General features: G+C 34.5%; 2 protein-coding genes across 3 annotated transcripts; both read right to left on the bottom strand.

The window, feature by feature from the left end:
* Window positions 1-1,260: 1,260 nt before the first annotated feature.
* Window positions 1,261-9,748, bottom strand: LOC137819701 (serine/threonine protein phosphatase 2A 55 kDa regulatory subunit B beta isoform-like). Of its 2 annotated transcripts, none has more exons than XM_068623622.1 (14): window positions 9,093-9,748; window positions 7,729-7,832; window positions 7,519-7,617; window positions 7,316-7,435; window positions 6,163-6,366; window positions 4,880-4,971; window positions 4,540-4,658; window positions 3,225-3,348; window positions 2,873-2,996; window positions 2,440-2,508; window positions 2,257-2,348; window positions 2,100-2,177; window positions 1,947-2,017; window positions 1,261-1,848 (listed from the first exon to the last, which is right to left on the bottom strand). In XM_068623622.1, the coding sequence occupies exons 1-14, from the start codon at window positions 9,202-9,204 to the stop codon at window positions 1,712-1,714; spliced, it is 1,545 nt and encodes a 514-aa protein (XP_068479723.1). In that variant the 5' UTR covers window positions 9,205-9,748; the 3' UTR covers window positions 1,261-1,711. The 2 variants fall into 2 exon arrangements, with proteins under 2 accessions (XP_068479723.1, XP_068479722.1); XM_068623621.1 differs by having other exon boundaries at window positions 6,160-6,366; window positions 9,093-9,588.
* A 4,746-nt stretch (window positions 9,749-14,494) lies between these two features.
* On the bottom strand, window positions 14,495-17,861 carry LOC137818082 (uncharacterized). Its single transcript, XM_068621303.1, has 6 exons — window positions 16,735-17,861; window positions 16,296-16,374; window positions 15,857-16,176; window positions 15,460-15,625; window positions 14,825-14,980; window positions 14,495-14,710 (listed from the first exon to the last, which is right to left on the bottom strand). The coding sequence occupies exons 1-6, from the start codon at window positions 17,859-17,861 to the stop codon at window positions 14,495-14,497; spliced, it is 2,064 nt and encodes a 687-aa protein (XP_068477404.1).
* Between the last annotated feature and the right edge of the window lie 649 nt (window positions 17,862-18,510).

Below are 18,510 nucleotides of genomic sequence, written 5' to 3'. Positions count from 1 at the left end.
GATCTTTTTCGTGGGTAAATACTCATCCGTTTTACCTGAAATTTGTGACGTTTTGTTTCAAATTCAGTGGAGATTCTTACGTGAAATTTCAGGAAAAAAACTATTTCTGAAGAATTGTTCAAAAAATTTGTGCATACAAGACTATAAATTTTTACAAAAGAATTTGTTAATTTTAGACAACTTTTGTATTTGAATATGTAGAACCTATACTAAAACAATATTTTTATTCATATTATTATTATTATTATTATAAGAAACTCATTGAAAATACTCTTATTTGGATTTGAATACTCTTTTACAAAAAACTCTTTTAATAATTATTTACATAAATTTGTTCACAATTACATACATCTATTTATTTCTAAAGAACACATGCTTATGAAATTCGCATTAAAGTAATATTTTTAATGTAATAAACTCATATTAATGTATTCAACATTTTTATCTAAAGAAATATAAACCCTCAATTTAGAAAAAATAAATAAAAAAGATGAGAGTTTCATATTAAAGAAAAGGAAATGATTTTTTTATGATAGAAGTTACCATTAGAGAGAAACTACATGAAAATATCTCATACACATAGTTATGTTATTAATTTGTGACTACATATCACTCAATTTTAGAGGGAAAAAGACATTATCTTATTAATTTACGATATATATATTTGTTTACTAAATTATAAAATAATTAAGAATATATTAAATAAAATAATGAAAGAGACAATTTAAAATAAATTTTTAGGTCATCAGTTTGCCAATAACATGCAATGCAACTAGGGTAGAATAATTTAAGGGAGAAAATGGAAGATATTGGACCATCTAATTGTCTAAACAGGGTAGTTATTGCACCCTGAATAGTTCTTTAATATAACACTTTGCAAAAGCAATGTTTAAGCATGGATCATTAGAAAAATATCATCCATTTTCCAAAATATAGTACTTTACAAACCAATTAACAGAAAAATGATGAGCAACCAAATCATGAAATTGATTTTTGATAACGTTACATTCTGGACAACACTTAAGGTTAAAAATCCAACAAGTGAGAAAACCATAAAAAAATTGGTAGCAGAGACAATCCAGTTTATCCTACATCATTGCAACCTAGAATTATTACTTCCTTTTGACATTTTACACAAAAATTGACCAAGTGCAGCAAAAGTTTTGAAACAGTGACAAATAAATTCCCAACACAAAAAAGAATCAATGAAAAAATGATGCACTGCAGGTTTGCACTGCTCCATCCCACAAGACATCTGGGTAAAAAGAAAAGAACTACATTTTATCTTTTATCCTAGTGGCAGATATTGAACATCCTTTAGTATTTGTTGTAGGAGAGCTACAATCACATTTTCTTCTTCATTTGCAAGCCAAACACAATATGAAGCATTGACTGCACCTTCTCTTTTTAAAAGAAGATACATAAAAAGGGGGGAAAGAATATTAGGGTTGGAAGGAGGAAAATTGAAAAAAAAAGAGATTATGCTGCCCATCCAGAAACAAAAATAAGGTCTGCCTACCCAGGAATTTTGAAACAGCCACTTCTGGATCTTTTTCTAAAAGCTCCTGCTAAAGATTTTGAAGGGCACTTGTAGTGAGTTAATGTAGCCTCCAACTCAATGGTTGGTAAGAAGGGTAAAGAATCCTTCTCCACAGCAACCCAAAAACAGGTCAACCAAAGCAAATACATGTCTTCCGATCATCTTTCTTCCTCAGGCATAGTACATGTATAAGCTATTTGCAGCAGCACATGCAATTGAATTCTCAGTTGGGTGCCATGCCAAGTGCAGCAACTTTGTAGTGAAATCAAAAGCATTCCCATTTGCATCAACTCCGGTGCTTTCGGCTCCTGTTCCAGATTCACCAAAATATCCAAGTCTTGGTTGATATACACTACTAGAAGAACAAGATATATCATGAAAACACAGTACTTAATAGAGAACTGACCTCGTCTTACAACTCTTGTTATACTGTTTCCCAGTGATCTAGAAGGCCTTGAAGGGGTTGGAACTTGACGTCTGAGGAAATGAAAAAGTTCACATAAATGCTACAGTGCTGATTAAACCACAATTATTTTTAGAGCTTCATGAATAAAATTACCTCATTGGATTTTTACTGGCTTCCAAAGTTGTAGCCTCGGTACTTCCAGGAACACAACCAAACACTCGGAATAGATTGCTGGTTTCAAATTAAACAAAATAGTAAGATGCAGGCTCAACAATATCAGAACCACAGATAGATTAAAATTGAATCACACCTGTAAGAGCCAGTCGAAACACGCAATCCATCACCACTTAGACAACACTCAAACTTATCAAAAATTGAATCATTTTCATATAAATCACAAAGCTGGCAAAAAAGAGAGAGCCAGTTACTATGACTTGATAAAGCAAAAGAAATTCATGGCTCATTGCTTACTATGTAAAGAAGGGAATCTAACCTTTGGTCTTAAATACTCATGAACCTGGAATGTAGCAACTGGTCCAGAATCCATATTGATGTCCCATAACTGACATACAAGAAGTAAGATGAAATATTGAGATGAGGAATTTTGATCGTAACAAATAGAGAGGGTATCCAAACAAAGTACAACAAATTAATGACACGGCATCCTCTGAATTGAATGTTCCAGGAACAACGAGTTGTAAATTAAATAAAAATTGAACAGAAAAATGTTGGCTCATGGGTTATCAACAACCACCACAATTGTTTTCTAACAAATACCAAATTTTCCATAAAATAAATTGAACTTGATGACTCTTTCACCCTAAGCAAGAATCTTATCATTGAGATCAAATACCCATGTTTCATGAGGTTCAATTCAATAAACTATTGAAGAAAGCATGAATTTTGGAATAATAAATCTCTCCAACCTTTAGGGTCATGTAATCACGACTAAGTATATATCTTCCCTCCTTCCCAAATTTGATGTCCGAGATAGAAGCAATAATCTCTGTGAAAAATGATCGGGATCCAGGGGCCTCCTGTTCCTCAAATCTGTATCATAAACAATTTTCTGAGTCTAGCAGGGACGAGAAATTACATACATGTATGCATATAATAGGAGGCTCCAGAAAAATGCTTTTTTTTTGGTAGACAAAACTTGATTTCCCCTGTAAAGAACGAATTGAATAATCTATTTTCCTTTAATTTTTCCAACAAACTTAACACAGTTAAGTGTAAGCTATAAGAAAAACTAATGACATATGCAAAAGATAAGCTTACAGTTTGGCATGAGAATCACATAATGCTGACTGCCGCAAGTCAACAAGACGAATTGAACCCTTTGAACTGCTATATGCCAATGTATTACAATGTGTAGGGTGAAATTCTGCTGATGTTATAACCTCTGCAAGAACAGTATCTAGGATCAAGGCTCAATCAAAACTACAAAAAAATTAGAAATGAGAGTTTTTTTTTTTAAAAAAAAAACTTCAATTTATGAAACCCAATCCACAAGATTAGCAAGTTGTTATCTCTTTGAAATTCTAATAAGTTTTAGTATCAGAATGAACAAGTTCTAATGCTGGGTCCTTTTTATGGAAGGTTTGATAGGTGCCAGTTAGGCACTATACCATGCCTTGCTTGATCCACATAGGCAAGCCTAAGGTTTGGGTGCTGTTTACTTCATTCAAGGTAACACCTTGACATCATGGACACCATTTTGACATATTAGCATTGTTTAGTAAAATGATGGGGCCCATACATAGGTTTAGGATTTTACTCATCCCTGAAGGATTACTAATAGGAGGTCTATTCAAACTAGTGTGATGCTTGGTTTTAAACAAAATATCAGAATAACAAAGTATGACAACATACGGCTATCTGCCTGACAATAAGCTGCAATCAAATCCTAGATGCAATAACTGCAAAAGTTTTTCCTAGAAAAACTTCATTAAAAATTCACTCTTTAAAAAGCCCAACATCCTTAAAATTTACTCTCAAATCCATCAAACCTAAACACTAATACCGTTCATATTATTCACAAAAACCAAACAGCCATCAATCCAACCATAAAATTCCACCCAACTGCGTGTGAATCCCCTTAATAAGATATAAAACCAATTAACCTCAGTCCACCTGTTATATACTCTTAATTCTCCCAGAAAACCCTGATTCTGATAGGTTAAATCCCAATCTTACTTCCCTTCAACATCACAAAGATCAGGCTAGAACGATTTACGTACAAATAAACAGACCTCAGAAAACTACAACTCTCATGTTGTTATCACTTCTTTAAAGGACAAAACTTACATGGTGGTCATACTGTTTCCCAGTCAAAATGGACCAAGTGTTATGTTTCATCTAAGTGACTGTTTACACTTCTCAACAAATTACAAGGCCATTGATGTCATCTAGATAATAAAATTGGCATTTTGGCAAACAGTATTATATTTTGATTACATAGCAGTAACACCCACTAGTAACTAGATACTGCTTCTAAGTTTTTTTATTTAAATTTTAAATGGATAAATTATTTCAAGTTAGCAACAGACAAACATTTTCAGCAAAGCATAAAAATACAACAGGGAAAACTTACCAGTCAGATCCTCCATATTTGCAGGCTTTACATCAACAATATTAAAACTTTGATTGCTAATTTCCAGGTTCCAAAGATTTATTCGTAAATCATCAGCTGATATGAAAGTTTCACCATCGCTAGCAGATATTTGAAACATACCATATTCCAATTTGATCAGATTTCAGAACATCATGATATACAAAAAATAAACCAGGGTGCAGAAAAAAAAAAATAAACAATGCCCTATAGAAGTAGTCAACATTTTCAAATCAACACTACATTAAGAGAAATAAAGATAACAAAAAGCAAGATTCAATGCTGAACAGCCTACGATAGAACCCACAAGGTTTCAAATCACCTGTTATTTGAAATAGAATTAATATGATAATCATGTGCGTGGGCATATACTCTTCGGCATCGAGCCACCAAACTGGTCTCATGGCTGGTTACCTAAATATTTTACAACCACTGCGTTAGCATTAATTGAACAAAAATTCAAACTAGTAATTGCCAATTTTAAGGTTTGAAAACTAGCTTCACTACAAACTAAAATACAGTCACAAACAAGCATGGAACAATCAACAACTGAGAAGAGATCATGTAAGTTGGTTACAATTGAGGTGTTGAGTTGAGTGTGAAAGGAAATATAGGGAGAGGGAGAAGGGGTATTTAGAAAAGTACAGCAGTTTACAGTTGTGAAGTAGTTTCTGCATGGTGGAATGCATAGTACGTTCTTCTGGAAGAACCATAGACTCTAAGCTGATCTGATTTTACCTCTACTAGAATATTGGTCTTCTATTTCTTCATTTTGAGCAATACGGTTACCTTAATTTTCAAATATAAATTCTGGAATCCTAACAATATGTAACTTAGTATAGAGATTTGATTATTTTCCTGATGCCTCCTTAAAGATTTCTTCAAAAATCCACTAGAGTTTAGGGTCTATAACATCTTCGATGACATTCTAACAGTAAAAGTATTATTTAAAATAAATTGGGCCTTTAAGCTTTTATTACCCGACCCAAAACTAACATATATTAGGTTGGGGGAAAGTAGAGGGGATGGGAAGGGTAGAAGGGGAGCAAAAAACCCTCCTAACTAAATTTTGGCTCCCCTCCCCTCCAATATTGAAGTGATTTGGACGAGAAAGATGGGTTTAAACATGAAGGTATTTAAAATAAAATGACCAAAAATATCCATTATTTTCCCTCCTCTCCCTTCCTCTTGAACCAAGCAGAATAACCCTCTCCTCCCCTCCCATTAGAACCCTGCCCTGCACTGCCATCCTTCGAACCAAACAATGCATAAGATAAGCAATCTTAAGCAACACAATGAAATCAACCAACAAATATGTTTTTTGTAGTTGTACTAGGCCACATACATTCAACCTGTATCTCCCAGGAGATATATAACATACGGAAAGGACATGACTACATCCCCATTTTGAGAAACCCCTCTCCCACATTAAATAATTGTCATTATCAGTTCCAGACAGAAGGTAGCACTTCAGAACTTATAGACTCTTCCATGTTAATTAATCAATTTCTGGTTGTTCACAGTAAAAGACCACACCATAATTTCTTATCCCCAAGAAACAAATATTGGTAAAATAAATAAATTGGAAGGGCTGAACACAACTACCAATGGTAATCTTAGTGAAGGTATGCCTCCTGATGGAAATGAGAAATCGTTGCTTAAATAATTGAATGGTCCATCTGGAGATACTCCATTTGCAAGAAATGATCTAGAGCTACTGGAATTACTCGAACTCGCTATGGAGCCATTTCCCATTGCTTTAGGATCAACGTTCATGTCAGAAATTTTCTTGACCTTCTTTTCTTGAACCTGTTTAACTCTCATAAGGAAAAAATACAAATCAGCCAAGAAGCCAGCACAATCATGTGAAATCTTATGAAGAAAATAAAAAAGCAGACAGAGAAAATCCAATCACAGAACAAATTCATATGCTCAAGCAAATACTAAGGGCAGAGTCCATTGGGATTCATTGAACAGCACGGCCATCTTGCACTCTTGCTTATCCTCTTAAAATATTGAAAGTACCAATCATTTAATCAATTAGACATTACAATGACATACTGAATTATAAAATGTTTCAACCATGCAATTACAAGTAATAATTGCTCAGGAAGGAAGTCATGACATTAATGCATCTAAAAATGAACAGCTGACACATGTGCACCATACAAAATGGTTCAATATATCGTAACTCCTAGGATTTGGGCTTAGGGCCTAACCCAAACCCACAAACCGGTTTGTGGTAAGGTTTGCTCAAGCTTTATTTAAGTCATATCTCTAACTAATGTGGGACTAAACACCACCTCAGAGGTTGCAATTAAGGAAGCCCCCCAAAATGCCCAACTTAAGTTGGGCTAGGGACGACTGCAATTAAGGAAGGTTTTCAACACTCCTACACTCTCCCTCACACCTGGGACTATCGTTCCGCACCTGCCCAAAAAATGCAATTGTGCACTTGAGTTAAGAGTCTAACTTAAGCCTACAAAATGAGTTTGTAAAGTGATTTCCAACCATAACCACTGATTAAAAATATAAATTTGAAATTTGCAAAAGTTAAGCCCAATAACAGATTCCGTTAGAACACATGTGTATATGAGCTCATAAGCTACAACACATGGCCATAAACAGATATACAATGAAAGCATGTGGAACAAGGAAACAAACTTAGTTCAACAGAAATGTATCCATGTGTGTCATTAATAAATAAATTGAACTTAAATCGCCTTCAACATCACATAAGTGAGCATTCACTTCATACCTTCCAATATTTGATGGTTTTATCATTTGTAGATAGAAGGAATAAAGCACCATTAGCGGTTTGACACCATTTGATTTTGTTAATTTTCTCTTCTATTTCCAAGCTCTTAAGATAGTCAAACTGAAACAACAATCACACGTCATAGATATTCACAGTTCTGCTCCTCGGGCATTTAGGAGCATTAACTGATGACTGAAAATTACCTCAGGCTCATGACTCTGAAACTCTGTTTTATAACGGAACTCAGGATGTCTACTAATAGAATAGTCCATCCTCTCCATATCCCTTCTTGATCCACGATGCTGCAAGATATAGTAGTATACATAGATATTACAAAATTAAGGATGCAAGATGGAATCTTCAAAACTATGTTTGGTTATGAAAGAAATTGCTGAAGCCAAAATCAGACTTACATCTTTTGTATCTGTTCTCTCAAAGAGAACTACTCGACCACCACGATCACCGGTAGCAAGATGATCACCAGACTTGTCAAACTCAATAGCAGAAATAATGTCCACTGTAGAAAAACAATTGCACAAATAATTAGGAAACATACACATTAACCTGCTACAAAAGCTAACCCAATCATGTCAATCACTCCATACTAGAAGACTTGACAATTAAGTTAATGGTCTCAGTATGCTGAGAATAAATACCCAACAATAACCCATCAGGTTCAGAAGATCCATGTTGAAATTGCTATTCTTTCTAGTCTCTTAAACCCTTGTACCATGAAATAGATCTTAGTTACAGTTTGAGATGAGTACTGCATGTTTGCATTGAGTTAAATCAACTTTCGAAAAGCAGAAGGTTTTGGTGCTCAAAGAAATCAAGTCAGTTCTCCAAGTCCGAGCCTCTAACACGATACCACCATAGCCTTGTGGCGTATTATGTCAAAAATTTCCAGAGCTATCCAAAATTAGAATCAAACAAGTTCAGATAGACAAAACTTCAAGAGAACTAGTATCTCTAGTTCTTCCCTCATATAAGAAAATTTATTACATGTATATGTTTCACAATTCAATTGCACTGTGTCCAAAAAAGAAACATCTTTCTAAACTACCCAACCCAAACTGCATTGTAATAAAATATTGTGGTGCAACCATCCAGATGCTCGATGCATACTCATCCTCTTCTTCCCTCGAAACTACCCAACCCAAATTCCAAATGCCACCTTACTCTAATAGTAAGGTCGCATATCTAACTAACTATTACAGAAAAGAAAAACATTGCTTCAGTTTTGTTGTCGATATATATCATAATTCTCCTTTGTTGACAGAAAAAGGCGTTTCTCCTCTGCGATACAAACAAATTCGCTACACGCCCATTCCTAAATATATCGGCAGAAAAATCACTACCAATACTCCAACGAATCAAACACCACAGACCCCTGAAGCCAAACTCCAATGCCACTGACCAAACTCCACACCATTAAGATCTAAGACCTAGCAGCCAAACTCACATTAAAAACTAAACAAACCAATCCACCTCAACAAAAACAGCTAGCAACACATCCACAAGCTAAAAACACAAACTATAACCAAAACCAGCATCATTAAGTCCCATCAATGCAAAACCCAACCTCCAAGCACTACTTCCCTCCCCCGCAAATAAAAAAAACACTCTCACAATCACACACCGATTAGGCAATGACCCAGAATCCAAAACAACAAGGGCGCAACGAAATATGATCCGAAACAGATCGAAAGCAAGGAAGCAAACCCTAATCCCAACACATCAACAACTGGATCCGACAAAGCAACGTAGGAACAATTACCTTCCTGAACTTCCTCCCCCGCCGTACGTTCCCCGAAAACCTGAGAGAATTTCCACTCCAGCGGCTGCGGTGGACCCGCCGGAGCTGCCACGACCTCATCACCACCGTTCATTTCTCAATCAACGGTTCCCGGAAAATCCAACAATCTCTATCTAACAGAGCGCATCGAAGGAGTCCTTCCCCGTTTTCACAAGATCATAGTTTCCGAAACACCCACCAAACAAAGATGCAATTTTTTTAATCTCCTCTCACCCCCTTCTCTGGATTTCCAGTTCAACCATTGGAACGCCCAAAAAAACCCAATTTTTTTTCTCTTTCTCTCTCCTCAAACCTCAGTCCTTTCTCTCTCTAAAAGGAGTAAAATGGGATTTTTTGGGGATTAAAATGGCCGAGTAAACGGTTCTTTGGGTTTTTTTGGAGATGAAAAAAAAAAACACACGCACGCACACACACTCTTCTCTGTCTACTCTCTCTCTCAATAATACCTTCCTCTTTCTTCTTTTCGTACGTTAATATATATATAATTTCCCGGTCCATGATACCCTCACGCGTCGGTCACGCGGGGTTCTCAAAGCGCCTCCTTTCGATTGGAGCGGGGCTGAAATGTCGTCACAGCAACCGTCTGTGACACACCATCCGTCAACGCGGGTAACCCTAGAGAATAATTTTTAGACCAGTTGAATTTTTCATTAATTAACAAAGTACTTGTGAAAGAACCAGGAAATTGTTGGGGAAAAAAAAGTTTAAGGTGAGAGCGGTGAAATTACTTTTTTGCCCTTGCCTTTTTCCCCCCTCAGATATTCTTTCACCACCCTTCTTGAGATCTTCCATCACAGAAAAGTGGGCCATGGGGAGTGGACTGGGGCATGATCCAACGGCTGAGATTGCAAGGGCTTTTCAGTGGAAGCAATCTCAGCCCTTGATGGGAATGGTGATGCATGGAATATGCAAGTAGAAGAAGAGTGTGATTGATGGAAGTTCTTAAGTGCTTTCACTCAACCTCATCCAAGAACATTTGCATCAACACTTATTTGTCTTCTTTGATACAACTTTTATTTATTTATGTAATGTTAGAGAATCATATTCCAAATGACAAGTGTTATAAATGGCAAAATTAAATATCTAAAATAATTTTATTTATTTTTTACTCTTACTTTGTGATTTTATTTTCTCTTTTTTTTGCATTGTGTTTTTTTTTTTTATCTTATCCTCATGATCATCACCAACCAAACATTTGGGGTGTGGTACGATTGGGCAGAAAAAGTGAAAAACAAACCACGTTGTTGGAAAATAATTATTTTGGAAAATGAAGATAAGTTTTTTGTAGTTCAAGTTTTGGATTTTTCTTTGCCAGAAAAAACAATCCAAATTCCAAAACACAGAACACAGACACAACTTCATTCCAGATTGTTGTGTTTTTATGCACTTATATAGTAATCACAATTAGTATGACAGATGTTGATTTAATTTTCTAAGATCTTCTTTCCAACTGCACAATTTGTTTCTAAATATGTGTTGTGATTTCAAATGTTATTAAAAATGTATTGTCCTTATACATTATTGGATACCCTCATGTGTTATGTTTGAATAACTACTCTTCAATAATATATTTAACATAATTATTATACAAAATATATGCATAATATTAAGATTAATTTGGTAAATTATGTTCAATAATAAAAATTTATGTTGACACTATAAATATATTCTTGAAAGATAAGATAAATATGTGCATTCTAATAATATTTATTATTTCAATTATCAATAACCACTATTTGATTGTGATCGAATAGAGATAAAAGAACACTCAAAACATAAATCAATTAATGATTATATTTTCCTTCCAAAAAAGGTATTTGGGATTTTTAATTTTTTTCAATCCAGATTAAGTCAACCGAATATTAATAAAATTATTTAAAATGTGTCAGATAGAACAATAATTAGTGGATAATATAAACTTAGAATAAGTTAAAAGAAAGTTGAAAAATAAAGTTAAAAGAAAGTTGATAAATAGTCTAAATAAAAACTGTAGTATTATATCTCATAAAAAAATATATACTTATATAGTTGAGTTTTTTAAGTTTAGTCTTATTAAACTCGATACTACAACTTAGATATTATCATGTGTACAATTAAAAATAAATTTGATGAATCAAACTAATTAAGTTGTTTTAAAAAACTCTAAATTATAGTTATTATTTATACTGATCTTTTAATTAATTTTTTATTTTTAATTGTTTGAATTGTAAAATATAATTTCTAGTAATATTGATTATATAAACTATAATGATATAAACTATGATTTATTCAGTATTTATTAGGTTAATTTAATTAAACTACATAATTTTTTAAAATTTAATTAAAATTTTAAATACATAATCCTCTAAATTGGGTATATGTTTTTTTGGTCTTTTGATTAAAATGTTTTTTAAAAATTCTATTTTTTCACATAACATTATTTTTAGCATTAGAATTAAAGGATATTTATAATGTTGATGATGTAATAAATGGTGGTCTACTCAATATTTGTGATGGAAATTTAATTGAGTGTTTTTTTTTAACTTTAATAAACTTTTGGATAACTCCTATGTTGTTTAGAAGGTCAAAATTTTTAATCATATTACACGAATTATTTACTTTAAGAGCTAAAAGAGTGAACACGGGTTGTTTAGTGTCATTGACTTTGGTATCTCTTACAAGTTATTTTAGACAAAAACATTCTTATCAATATAATTTTATATCAATAGGGTGATTAAGAAAATCTAGTATTTTTAGACTAAAATAATACTGACAAAATTTTATTTTAGTGATAATCAATAATATCAACTTTGATATATTAATAATATGCTTTGAGTGTGTTTATAAGAAAAAAATTAATGATCAATAAAAGAAAATTTAATCTTTTTAAGACCATCAAATCATTTACTTTATATTTAAATTTACGATGAAAAACTTAAAACGAAACATACAATAAGACATATTTAAATTTAAATTTGTCAAAAACTATCTTATATTTAGATAGATGAAGTTGATTGAAGAACAAATGTAAGTGGGCCCAAACTTCAAAATCTCAAGCCCGAGAAATTTATTTGGGTCATTGTATGTACAGTCCTTGCTTGTCACACCTCCTCAAATTTAATTTACCCATTATATCCCTTTTTATAGATCCCAAAAATAAATTTAGCCGTTCAATTTTTTTTTATATCCAATTCAGAATGAAATATTTGAAATTAATTTTAAACTATTTAAAAATACTGATTATGAAATATCTCATAATAAAACTTATCATTATGAAATGATTTTGTCTGAAATTCATTCAAATCCATTTGGGAGTGCAATACATGAAAAGGCTATAATGGTAAATTAATTTTTTGGAGGTGTATGAAGTAATTTGTGGAATACAGTAAGCAAAAGCCCGAACGTACCTCGCAAGTTACGGGCCTTTCTTACCATGGTTTCGGCCCAATTAAGAAATGCATGACAGCATTGAACATGAAGGGAAGCAAGCAACATTCAACCCTTTATTATAGAATATAAACTGATTTCATTTTATGAATAACCTTATTTTTTAAAATATTTTCAAATAAATTTATAATAAAAACCATTTAACAAAAATAATAATTTTAAATAAAAACAGTAAAATTAAATATGTTAGTCATCTTTCTTAATTTGTGTAAATTAATATAATTAATGTCTTGTGTAATCCATAAGATTTATTCTATTAAAAGTTTTAAATTTGTCCACACAAAATGTTTGTCCCAATTATTTTCTTGTGTGGACCAGGGTTATTCTTGAATGTTCTTTATCCATTGCTATTAAAATTACATAATTTATTTTGATATAGTACGAATATTTAAAAATAAATGAAAATAAAATAGTATTTTATAATTATTAAAAAACTAAATTTCAATTTTTGTGCAAGTAATTCCTCTTTTTTTCCTTTTCTATCATTTATTTATTTTTTATATATACACAATGAGCATTATTAGAAATGAATGTAAAATGAAATTGTTTAAAGAGGATAAAAAATATAAAATTTATAAGTAATTTGGTTGATGTGATAAAACCAAAAAAAAGTATTAATTTGATCATTTACAAAATAATCAAAACACACTCATATTAAAAATTAAATATAGTTAAATCTCTTTTTTTTTTTATAAAAGTAAATAAAATGATACACTTAATTTAGCTATAACCATCTCCACAAATTTCATATACTTATGAAAAAAATATGAACCATATAAACTAAGTATCATTCTTTATATTTCCCCAAATGTCTTAATCCCAATCTCACGATTTCACACAAATACAACTATAGAAGGAAACAAATATAAGATTCAGCTTGTGTGTGAAGAACCTGTAATTATTTGTTGTTATGGTTTGAATGAATGGAGAAGATAAACATTATATGGTGAAATTAGCATTGGCCACAAGATTGAAGGGAGGATTGTGGAACACTCATTTCATGACTCATAACATAAAAGTGCAATGAATGTATGAAGGAAAAGGACTACACTCTCACAACTTCCACTTCTAAAACCATTGTTTTTGTTAATGATAATCAACTAAAAAATTAGAGTCTATTTGAAATATAAATTGGATCAACTTATTGTTATTTCTACTATTTAATCTATTAGATCATGTATTAACACTTTTACAGCTAGTCAAGTTTTAATATAATTGAATGACTATTTTTTTTCATATCATTGTGGATTTATAGACTTTTGTAATGTGATGAAACACCTTTTCATACGTTAAATTATAAATTATTTTATAAATTAAAAAAATTATTGATATCTGAAGACGTTTCTACTATTAATAAAAATGATTTTTAAATTAGTTAAATATTAATCGCTAAAATATAGGTAGCTAACTTAGATAATTTATATTTTCTTATTAATAATATAAACCATTTTAAATATGAATAATTTTTTAGTCTCTAAATTAGTATCTAATTTAATTAATATAGTGACTAATTATTTTTTATCTCTAAATTTAGTTAATATTTAATGATTTTATTGTAGTGTAATGTATAATGCGCAAAAGTTTGCTTTCCTTTTCAAGTTTCTCTAGTATAAAACTTATCTTTTCCTCTTTTAGCTAATTTGATTTTTTTTTTATCAGCACTAAATAATGAATTAAATGGAACACTTCAGGGGTGTCTCAACCCTTATACATAAAAATAAAATAAACATAAAACGACAAAACAACTAAAGATACAAACCACAGGGAGAGAAGGCCTATAAATTAGGCACCAAAAAAACCAGTCCAGCTGTATCTTATATTGCAACTCATGCTGACCCAACAGACCCAACCACTGACAACCATAGACATTGCTTCTGCTGCACTCCATTGCTGGTTTTCACCACGCACACACCTGCAGAACAAAGCCCCACGCACAACTAACCAATGTCTTTGGGTGCTAACAACATCCATCCCATAACATCACCCAAAACCTCGTAACATGCTATTCCAGCTTTACACCCTTGTGCCAACCCCTTACTGACAACACGTGGCTTTAGATGCACAATTGTTGGTCCTATACACCTGTGCACCGATACTAGCTCTAGAAAACGTGACACACTCACATACCTACCATGCATTCCATCCCTTAGCCGCTAACCTCAATGCCTCCAGACATACACCGTGACAGAAAAGAACCCATACATTCATAACAGTATGGTCCTCCTAGACCACCCATTACTCTTGTTGGCTTACAATAAAGCACATACCTCTCTTACATCTTTCGCCCTGCAATGAGCCCCTGTTTTAACCCAATAGGTGCCCTGTTGCTGAGCCTTCTTGCCAATTGAACTGCCTCCACCTATTACATCTGGAGAATACCTCCTGTGACTTAGTATCCCCTGTGACATTCTTATGCACCCTCTCTATCATGTTAGCACTTTAAACACTGAATTGGGTTTAGATGCCACTCCGCTAGAGAGTAATCAAAACCTTGTTGCCTATGTTTCATCCACAACCACACTTTGACTTGTGCCAAGTGAAAAATTTCATCATCATCCACCATCCCTTGCTTGAAGATAATGATGTTCCTCTGCTCCCAAATGCTCCTAACAATCGTTGCCCACATGCCTTTCCACACCATATTTTGTTTACAATTGAACAGAGGAGAATTGAATTGCTCAAAGTGGCTTAGCAAATCTCTATGTTATACAAATGCAATTCCCAGCCAGCTAAAGCATCGATTCCACACACATTGAGCTACTTTACACTCCAGAAAAAGGTGTTGTGTTGTTTCATTCCCACCACCGCACAACACACACAACCGATGGTTAACTAACACCCCTCTTCTCAATAAGTTCGTTTTAGTTGGGAGTCTGTCAAGTAGAGCCCTTCACGCAATTACCAACACGTTAGGTGATGCTTTAACCTGCCACAATAGCTTAAAAAACGTATTTGGAGTACTCCTTGCATAATTCGTGAGGCATTCATACGCAACTTTGACTGAGAAATCTCCAGAAGTATCCCCTTCCCACGTCTGAATATCCACGACATCCCTATTCAGCTTAACCCTACCAATCAGTCATAACATCTCATCTAAAATTTTAGTCTCCCACTGGAACCTGGGTCTTCTCCACCCCAACATCCAGTTCCACTAAGTGTCCTCCCATACATCTACCTCAGCCACCTTAAATCCTTTATCGAGCGATAAGGAGAAAAGCCTCGGGAAAGTTTCTCGTAGTGGTTTGCTGGCAGCCCATGTATTCTTCCAGAAACACACTTTTTCCCCACTACCCACCTACCAACCAGTTGCACTATGGAACCAGCTTACTTCTTCTCCCTCACCACAGCTATTGCACATATCTCTCCACCACCACGAATGCTTCTTCTGATTACTACCACTTGGAGCTATGTCCACCCCATACTTCGACAACAGAACATCTTTCCATACTCCCTTTTCTCCACTCATGAGTCTCCACTTCCATTTTGCTAGGAGGGTTGCGTTGAACTTCCTAATATCTTTGATCCCCAACCCGCCCTCCTCCAAGGGTCTGCACAGTTTGTCCCAACTCACCCACGGTATTGGTCTGTTCTCCCTTCCCCAACCCCACGGAAACCTTCTCTGAATGCGTATAATACTCTCACACCATTTCAGGGGTTTTGAAGAAAGAGAGGTAATATAACGGTAAAGAGGTGAAAACCGATTTAATTAAGCAAATTCTTCCAGCCATAGAAAGAAACCTCCCCTTCCAAGCACTTAGTTTTGTGCTCAACTTTTCTATAATCGTTTCCCATTACTTTTTCCTCCTTGGGTTTCCACCTATTTCCAACCCCAAGTATTTGAAGGGTATCCTCATAAGGGTACAATGTAAGCTCTTCACATACACTTCAAGGGTCCGATTCCCAACATTGATTCCAAAAAGCTTTGACTTATGAAAGTTTATCTTCAAACCCGAGGCCAGTTCAAAGCACCTGAGTATTGCTTTTATTGTAAGTACATTAGAGAAGGAGTCTTCGCATAGGAAAAGCGTATCATCAGCGAATTGTAGTATGCTGACCTCAACCTCATTCCTGCCCACCTTGATTCCTGCAAGCATATTGGTTCTTAATGCATGTCTAACTAGCTCAGTCAACCCTCTGCTACCACAATGAAAAGGAAAGGTGCAAGGGGTCTCATTGCCTCAACCCTCGTGATACTACGAACTCCGCTGTAGGGCTACCATTAACCAGATTCGAAATTGTTGCAGATTCCAAACACCCTCTAATCCACAGTATCCACCTACTATGGAAGCCCAACTTCTGAAGCATATTGTATAAGAAGGCCCAATTTACAGAATCATACGCCTTTTCGTAGTCAATTTTGAAGCACAAGCCCCTCCTACTACTCCTTCTTAACTCCTCAATAACTTCATTAGCAACCAGTACACTATCGAGTAGCCCTCTATCCTTCAGGAAAGCTAATTGGCAATCATCGATGACTGAGGGCAACACTTTCTTCATACGACACGACAATAACTTGGATATAATTTTGTAGATTGACCCCACCAAGGAAATGGGTCTGTATTGTTCAAGCAATGATGGGTCCCTTACCTTAGGCACTAGTGCAATGAATGATGCATTACTCCCTTTCGGAATACGTCCAGAATCTTGGAAAGAATGGACTGCCTCTAAGATATCCTGCTTAAGAGTCTCCCAATTATGTTTAATAAAGTTGAAGTTGTAGCCATCTGGGCCCGGACTCTTGGAGCCCTCACACATCCACACCGCTTCCTTAACCTCATCTTCCTTAGCTCTAGAAATAATACTCAAGCTATCATCTAAGGGCAACAATTTGAATTGCACATTGTCTAACCTGACCCCAAAGTCACATTTGGCCGCAAATCTTTCTTTAAACAACTCTTTTGCTTCCCTCCTTACCACCTGGGGTTCCTCACACCATTGACCCGCCACTTTTACACCTTTTACCTCGTTCCTCAACTGTCTCCATCTAATCGCAACATGATAGAAATTAGTGTTAAAGTCCCCATGCGCTAACCAGTTAGTTCTGGCTTTTTGCTTATACAGGGACTCACACTTCTTGTTGATAACATTCAGCTGGCCAGTGAGATCCATTCTCTTCACCCTTACCTGATCACTAAATTCATTACCATCATCTTGGTTATCCAGAAAGTCGATTTCCTTCAAAACCATTTTCTTCTCATTGTCCAACAGTCCAAACACTTCACTATTCCACGCTTTAAGGTCACGCTTCAGCAATTTCAGCTTGTCTTTTAATTTTGTTATACTATCTCCTTGAACCGTATACATACCCCCACTTAGCCTATACCATATCCTTGAAACCCGGTTCCATTTGCCAAGCATCTATTGACCTGAAGGGTTTAGGCCCCCAATCCTTCGAAACACATTTCACCACTATTGAACAATGGTCTGACACTTCTCTTGGTTGAATATATTGTTTTTCCATAGGCCATTTTTGTAACCATTCATCAGACATCAACACTCTATCCAATCTGCTTTTTGTTGTTCCATTTGCCTTAAACCAAGTATACTTCTTTCCCACCATCGGCAACTCCATCAGCATATTTCTTTCAATAAAATCATTGAACCCTTTGATCACACCCTTCTGACTACCCCTTTCACGTACTCCTTTTCTTTCTTCTACACATCTAACTGCATTAAAATCCCCACAGAAGCACCATGCCCACGTCGGGGTATTACTTTTCAGATCTGATATTGACCACCGCACAATTCAATTTGGCACTTACATGTCCGAAGATCGCAATAAACTCACTTCTCTCCACATGCCTTTCGCGTAAAAATGATTGTTTGTGCCACATTGCTAACAAGCTTTCCACCCCACTTCTGCCTTCGTTATGTATCCATTCCACATTATTAGTTCCCCACAGAGCATAGCACCGAGCATCTGACATACCAGTAGTTTTGGTTTCTTGCAAAC

This window comes from Phaseolus vulgaris, chromosome 10, assembly GCF_000499845.2.
Source record: "Phaseolus vulgaris cultivar G19833 chromosome 10, P. vulgaris v2.0, whole genome shotgun sequence".
NCBI classification, from domain to species: domain Eukaryota; kingdom Viridiplantae; phylum Streptophyta; class Magnoliopsida; order Fabales; family Fabaceae; genus Phaseolus; species Phaseolus vulgaris.
Note: the sequence above shows the minus strand (reverse complement) of the source record. Positions and strands in the feature narration are given on the sequence as shown.

Excerpts from the sequence above, each read along its gene's own strand:
- LOC137818082 (XM_068621303.1), bottom strand. The coding sequence starts at position 17,861 with ATGTATACGGTTCAAGGAGATAGTATAACAAAATTAAAAGACAAGCTG. Across the intron at positions 16,177-16,295 it reads CTAAGTGCTTGGAAGGGGAG|AGAAGGTTTCCGTGGGGTTG; the intron begins GTTTCTTTCTAT and ends ATACGCATTCAG. Across the intron at positions 14,711-14,824 it reads GGGCGAAAGATGTAAGAGAG|CGGCTAAGGGATGGAATGCA; the intron begins GTATGTGCTTTA and ends CATTGAGGTTAG.
- LOC137819701 (XM_068623621.1), bottom strand. The coding sequence starts at position 9,204 with ATGAACGGTGGTGATGAGGTCGTGGCAGCTCCGGCGGGTCCACCGCAG. Across the intron at positions 7,833-9,092 it reads GGGGGAGGAAGTTCAGGAAG|TGGACATTATTTCTGCTATT; the intron begins GTAATTGTTCCT and ends GTTTTTCTACAG. Across the intron at positions 2,178-2,256 it reads GTTTCGACTGGCTCTTACAG|CAATCTATTCCGAGTGTTTG; the intron begins GTGTGATTCAAT and ends ATTTGAAACCAG.